The following is a 6,909-nucleotide window of genomic DNA, read 5'->3' as shown; positions in this document are numbered from 1 at the left end:
GCGCAGCAGGGCGGCTATGAGATCCCAGCGCGCCTGCGCACCCTGCACAACCTGGTCATCCAGTACGCCTCGCAGGGGCGCTACGAGGTGGCCGTGCCCCTGTGCAAGCAGGCCCTGGAGGACCTGGAGAAGACCTCCGGCCACGACCACCCAGACGTGGCCACCATGCTCAACATCCTGGCCTTGGTGTACAGGCTAGTACTTCCTCTGTCCTTCATTTCTCCAGCGGTTTGGTTCCAGTTCAACAAATCTTTTTCTTTAATGATTTCAGAGAGAGGGATAGAAACATCCATGATGAGAGAGAATTACTGATTGGCTGCCTCTTGCATGCCCCCTACTGGGGATCGAGCCCACAAACCAGGCACGTGCCTCTGACCGGGAATCGAACCGGAGACCTCCTGGTTCCTGGGTCAACGCTCAACCACTGAGCCACACAGACCGGTCTCAATAAACAGTTTTTGAGACCCAAGTATATGGGAGCCTTTGGGTTGGCTCTGAGGCCCTCGGGCTGAACGCGTAGCTCTGTTCTCAGGGGAGTTCAGCTTCCAGCTCTGCTAAACAGACCGGGGACAGAGGCTGGTGTCCAGAGCCGTAGCTTCTCGGAGCCTCCGCTCCTCATCTAGAAAATGGGGTAGTGCCCTAGCTGGTTTGGCTCACTGGATAGAGCGTCAGCCTGGGGACTGAAGGGTCTCAGGTTCGATTCCGGTCAAGGGCATGTACCTTGGTTGCGGGCACATCCCCAGTGGGAGGTGTGCAGGAGGCAGCTGATCGATGCTTCTCTCTCATCGATGTTTCTAACTCTCTATCCCTCTCCCTTCCTCTCTGTAAAAAACCAATAAAATATATTGAAAAAAAAAAAAGAAAATGGGGTAGTGACAGTCCCCGCTCAGAGGGCCAGGGAAGGGTGGGGGTGACGCCTGGCCTGCTGGCAGACAGAATACTCCAGTGCTTCATTTCAGAGACCAGAATAAGTACAAGGACGCTGCCAACCTGCTGAACGACGCCTTGGCCATCCGTGAGAAAACGCTGGGCAAAGACCACCCCGCGGTGAGTGGGCCTGATTCTCTCACTCCTTGTAGATGCTTGGTTTTCCCTGAGGTTTTCACCCGACTCATTTTACTATTAAACCCACAGGGAAGGTAAGCGCTGCCTTCCGCTAGATGGCACAGGTAGGCCTCCCGCCGCCTCCCGCCAGCTCCCGCGGGGACTGGCACCAGCAAGGCCAGCGCACGCCTCGTCCCTCCCAAATGGAGCACGCGCTGTAGTTCTTGATCCGGAATCGAATCGCATGTCTTGTGAAATTCTCTCCTGCAGAACTGGGTCCTTGGTTAAAGTCTGCTCCCATTTGCACACAGGCCTGTGGTGGGCTGTGTGGCTCCCAGTGAGATTTATTAAAAATCAAGATCCCGCGATGCTGATTGTGTAATCCTAGCACCTGTGGTGTTGCTCTGTGATCTCTGTCCGGTGAATTGCTCTCTTGCTTTTGATGGAACTCGGTCCCTGACCGCCCTGAGCATGCCGGCCACGCTCACCCTCTCGCCGCCCCTGTTGCAGGTGGCAGCAACTCTGAACAACCTCGCGGTGCTTTACGGCAAGAGAGGGAAGTACAAGGAGGCGGAGCCGCTGTGTAAAAGAGCCCTGGAGATCCGAGAAAAGGTGCGGCACCGCGTGGCGCGTTATTTATGCATTTATCTCACTTTTACTTATTTTGAATTAACTGTGTAGGGGTGGCCTTGTTAATAGGGTCACGTAGGTTTCAGGTGTGAGTTGGGGGCTTTTAGAGGACTTCCGGTTCACCTTTTGACAGAGGACCACTGTAGGTGGGCACTGACGGTTTACGAGAAGTAACTCGTTCCACAAGGTGGGCCACCCTCAGCGACGCAGCTGGCCCTGCCGTCGGGTGTGCAGGGGCGGGGCCAGGAGTGGCTGCTGAGGGAGGGCTTGCTAGGGACTGGATGTTCCCTTGGCAGCGAGCATGTGCCTGCCCGGAGGAGAGTAGCCACCAAATAGGCTTCTGCAGCTTTAAAAAGGGAACGTTCTTTCCAGACCTAAGGATGGACTCAGCTGTAGATTAAGTCAGTGGACGTCTGCCCGCTGCTGCGTTTATGCTCATGACACTGAAGGGTGTAGCTTGTGCTTTCGGCCGCGCTCAGCGGACTGTGCTCAGGGTTAGAGACGCGGGCCAGCTGAGCCGGGGATGGCCCGGGACGCTTAGCTGGTGCTTCTGTGGCTGCTTCCTGGGGAAGGGGAAACGAGCTGCTCGTCCTCACGTCCCAGTGAGACGTCATCCTGCCGCCTGCCTGTCCGTCAACAACAGGCCCCGCTTTGCGGGACGGGTTGGAACCGGGAGGACACAGGACGGAACGCGGCATTGCAGGCTGCGTCGGTGCCTCGCCAGATCCATTCACACGTGCTGCCCTCTCAGTCAGGCACCGGAAATGCTCATGGAGGGCGGGGCCTCTGCTTGGTGGGAGTGGGGGACTTAACAGATCAGAAACACAGCCCCTTCCCCAGAGCACAGCCACGAGGCTGAACTTGGGAGCGCAGGGTTCTGTTCGCTGGCCTCTAGGTCAGAGCCGGGAGCGTCGAGAGCGGGGGCTCCTCCAGGGCCTGGGGGCATGGGGGACGGCTGCCCACAGACCGGAGTGTTGGAGCTGAGCCTTCAGTAACTGAGTGCAGAGTCCCGGCAGGGAGAGGAGGGAGTGTGGGAAGGCAGGGGGAGGCCGCGTGCCTCCTGGGGACGCCTAGGTGTAGGCACTGATTGAGAGAACGGATCGAATCGCTTGCTCCAGTGTGACTCCTCCAGCAGGGGCTGCGTTGGGAAGAGCTTGCATTCCTGGGGCCCGCACTTCAGGGGGTGAGAGTTGTGAGAGAAGATTAGCTGGATGGATGAGGCAGCTTCAGGTAGTGATACTTGCACAGAGAGAAAACGAGGTGATGTGCTTCTGAGAACTGGTGGGCCGGGCTGAGGTCTCCTTAATTGGATGGAAGGAGTCCCATCCGCGGGGCCTGGAGAGCACCCTGGGTGAGCAGCTGGTGGGGGAGGAGTGTCGGCATCCGGGAGGGGCGGAGCCAGGGGGGTCCTGCCGGTGAGGGAAGCGGTTGGGTGATTGCACGTGAAGGCGGGCTGGCTGGCGGGATTGGGCGGGATTGGGCGGGATTGGGCGGGAGACTGGGAGTTCCTTTGGAGGCTGGTTGCACAGGAAGGCGTCAGGCAGGGCTGGCTAAGTTGGGGCTGTTCCAGGACTTGGCAGTCATAGTAGCATTGGCTTTAGAAAAGCCAGTTTCCTCCTCAAAATGTGCATGACGTTCCCACCACGTAGGGTCGTTGTAAGATTTAAGGAAGCTAAAGCATGTAAAGGGAACCAGCCTCTCCCCGGCCCCCCAGGAGAGCCCCCCACGTTCTGGCTGCGTCACTTCATCACAGGGCACGGAGCCGCACAGCCCCGCAGCCTGGAGGGCGGCCTCCGGTGGACGCTCAGGAAGAGCTCACGTGGGGAGCGCACTGGCTGGTGGTGGGGCAGGCGGAGGTGCTGACACCGTCCTTTGTTCTCAGGTTTTGGGGAAGGACCACCCGGATGTGGCCAAGCAGTTGAACAACTTGGCCCTGCTGTGCCAGAACCAGGGCAAGTACGAGGAGGTGGAGTATTACTACCAGAGGGCCCTCGAGATCTACCAGACCAAGCTGGGGCCCGACGACCCCAACGTGGCCAAGACCAAGAACAACCTGGTAGGTGGGCCGGGGCGCGGGCAGCGGGGCGCTTCCTAGTGGCACTGTCCCGAGGAGCGCGCTCATTTGCGCGGGAGGATGCTGAGCACCTCATCTCCTTTCAAGGCCTCCTGCTACCTGAAGCAAGGGAAGTTCAAGCAAGCAGAGACCCTGTACAAAGAGATCCTCACGCGTGCGCACGAGCGGGAGTTTGGTTCTGTGGACGGTAAGGACGCCCTCGTTTCTGAGCAGATGCTGCGCAGGCTGCCTGGCAGTCCGGATGCCAGCCTGCCGTTGGCACACCGCGTCGTCACAGCAGTTTCAAGATGCAGCTGACTTGAGTGTTAGAAATGATTTTCCAGACGGCGCTCAGAGGAGGGGCGGGCACAGCTGGGTGCTCGTGGCACGTTTGTTCATCTCTCAGTGACACGGTGGACACACGCGTGCTCACCGGCATCTCTCACCTCCGTGGGGTGATGGCCACCTGCCTCAGCTTTTCACGCTGTCCTCTCCAGAGTCCACGCCTGTTTCAGGCACAGCCCAGATGCACCAACTCTAGAAAACCTCCCTGGAGTCATTCATGCTTTCTAGAATGTTCTTACCATGCTGGCGGGAACCTGCCAAAGTGCACATTCTCCACCGGCCCAGGCCTGGCCGTCACACCCTCAGCATCGGAGGTGCTCAGGGCCCAGTTCTGGAGGGAAAGCTGTCAGGGTTCCGGTGGCTCAGGAGGCCGCGGGGACACGGGGCACTTGCTTCCCTTCGCTAGGCGTTCATTGATGTTTGAAAAGAGGACGGTTGCTGCTGTTGTCGGACTCTTGTTTACTGCGAGGTTGTTCACATTTTAAAACTCCCGAGGGCTGTGTGCAAATTCCAGCGTTAAAAGTTTCATGATGGCCCTCGCTGGTGTGGCTCAGTGGGTAGAACATCGGCCTGCGGACTGAAGGGTCCTGGGTTCAGTTCTGGTCAAGGGCACATGCCCAGATTGTGGGCTTGATTCCCAGTGGGGGGCGTGCAGGAGGCAGCCAATCAGTGAGTCTTTCTCTCTCTCCCTGTCTGAAATCAATAAAACATATATAAAAAAAGAAAAGTTTCACGATGGGAACCCTCACGGGTGTCGGTTTGCTGACGCCTCCCAGGTCTGGTACGTTTCCTCCCGCACTTTCTGTCCCCCGCGCTGCACGAGCCGGCACCTCCTGCGAGCTCGTGTGGTCCTGTCCTCCAGCCTGTCCTCCGTGGGAACGGCGCCCGTCCACGAGGGAGAAGTCACCCCTAAGCAGGATCCTAGAACAGCAGGAGCCTTGCAGTCCCTGGAACGTGGCCCCTTCTCACGGGGCTCGGTCAGCCTCCGCTGACAGTGTGTTGTTTTTCTCCCTCAGACGAAAACAAGCCCATCTGGATGCACGCGGAGGAGAGAGAGGAGTGCAAAGTGAGTTCCGCCCCAGGGCCCCGCGGGCTCGGTGTTGCGGGGCTTCACTCACCACCTCCTCTTCTCCTTCAGGGGAAGCAGAAGGACGGGCCCGCGTTTGGAGAGTATGGCGGCTGGTACAAGGCCTGCAAGGTGGACAGGTGTGTCTGCTTCCCTGCAAACAACAGCTGTGGACGGGCTGCTGGGCCTGACAGAGCCGCTGGCAGGGGTCACGAGTGGGCAGCGTTTCCACGGGTGTGGTTTCCTCAGGCTCCACTAAAACACCGTCACTTTGGGAGGAGGTGACCCGCCGTCCGGGTAAAACACAGCTTGGTGCACTCACGCTGCTGTGTCCAAGGCTGCCGACCACATGGCAGCAGGAGAGGGCCCAGGGGACACGGGAAGGTGGCCGCAGAGCAGGGGCCAGCAGCCCTGCAGGAGCCAGCACTCACAAACCCCTGCAGGGACGTCTCGTCTCGGAGACCCTAAGCCGTGGCCCCCTCTCCTCGCTGCCTTGGCCTCCGTGTCTGCAGAGGGCAGTGTGAGCGCCCCACGGCCCTGTGAGCTGGTGCCTGTGCCTCCCACACCAGGCCTGCCGGCCTGCTTTCCCGACTGGAACCCCTCCTGCTCTCCTGTCTGCTCGCCAACTCCTCCTCTAAGACTCAGTTTCCCAGTCATCTAGTTCGGGAAGTTCTGACCCCTAGTCCGGTTCCCCGTGGCGCGGACAGATGTGCTGGGGGCGGGGGCTCTCCGACACGGGCACAGCTGCTTCATGCGTCTCCTGACGGGCCGTCGCACCAAATGAACGGGCCGTGGCTGGGCCTGGAAGGCTGCTGGGCACAGTGCCGAGCACACGTCCCTGCTGGCTCTGCTCCGTCACACGTCAGCGCTCATCCCGGGGTGGTGAGGGGCGGCTCCCTCTGCCTGACGATACGCTCGCTGCCGGGAAGCGTGGTGTCCCAGACAGCCCGCAGACTCTGTGGCAGTGGCCAAGGACCGAGCCGCCGGGCAGCTCTGGGAGGCGGGAGCTGGAGGAAGAGCTGCTGGTCCCCTTACGTGGGAAACACAAGGGCCATGGAGCCTGAGAGCCATTTCTCACCAACACCAGTCCTCAGATCCCGCGCTGGCGGTCGCGGCCGCTCGGAAGCATGTTAACAGCTCAGCACCGTGTGCTCTCTTCCAGCCCGACCGTCACCACAACGTTAAAGAACCTCGGGGCGCTCTACAGGCGCCAGGGCAAGTTCGAAGCTGCAGAGACCCTGGAGGAAGCCGCCATGCGGTCACGCAAGCAGGTTGGTCAGCCCCTCTCTCTAACACGCGCCTTACTGAGATCTTGACTTAGAGATAGAAAGTTCGTAATATATTAATTTTACAAATAAGATGATATTGTTTAAATACTGTACGTCTGACCCAGAAACACAAGTAGCAGAAGAGAACCCCGGTCGATCCAGTCCTCCAGAATTGGAAATGGGCGCCCAGAGCGGGGACAGCGTGTGCACACGTGTCTGGTGGGTCTAGTGCCCAGGGCGTGTGAAGACAAGGCCACGGGGCATGGGGCGCAGAGCACCTGCTGGGCCCGCACGCACGTGAAAGGTGCCCATCTGTAGTCGTAGGGAACGCACTTTAAAGCCACACGCACTTCTTCACACCCAGCGGGATGGCTGTGATAAACAGAACGGGAAGACAGTAACTGGCACCGCGTGTGCTGCTGGGCCGTGACCGGGGCCGCCACCCAGACACCACCCGCGTGAGCCAGAACCCCCCTCCTTGGCGCACACGGCAGCTGAACGCA

General features: G+C 59.5%; 1 protein-coding gene across 2 annotated transcripts in view; it reads left to right on the top strand.

Moving 5' to 3' along the window:
• KLC1 (kinesin light chain 1) overlaps positions 1-6,909 on the top strand; it is a 20,770-nt gene that overhangs the window by 5,585 nt on the left and 8,276 nt on the right. For both annotated transcript variants that reach the window (XM_014535594.1, XM_014535592.1), the window contains exons 5-12: positions 1-194; positions 960-1,047; positions 1,555-1,656; positions 3,557-3,730; positions 3,836-3,935; positions 5,089-5,138; positions 5,211-5,278; positions 6,301-6,409. The exon at positions 1-194 is cut by the window's left edge and continues 18 nt beyond it. In XM_014535594.1, the coding sequence (XP_014391080.1) occupies positions 1-194; positions 960-1,047; positions 1,555-1,656; positions 3,557-3,730; positions 3,836-3,935; positions 5,089-5,138; positions 5,211-5,278; positions 6,301-6,409 (885 nt within the window). The remainder of the gene's footprint in view (positions 195-959; positions 1,048-1,554; positions 1,657-3,556; positions 3,731-3,835; positions 3,936-5,088; positions 5,139-5,210; positions 5,279-6,300; positions 6,410-6,909) is intronic.

This window comes from Myotis brandtii, unplaced genomic scaffold, assembly GCF_000412655.1.
Source record: "Myotis brandtii unplaced genomic scaffold, ASM41265v1 scaffold1020, whole genome shotgun sequence".
Taxonomy (NCBI): Eukaryota; Metazoa; Chordata; class Mammalia; order Chiroptera; family Vespertilionidae; genus Myotis; species Myotis brandtii.
Note: the sequence above shows the minus strand (reverse complement) of the source record. Positions and strands in the feature narration are given on the sequence as shown.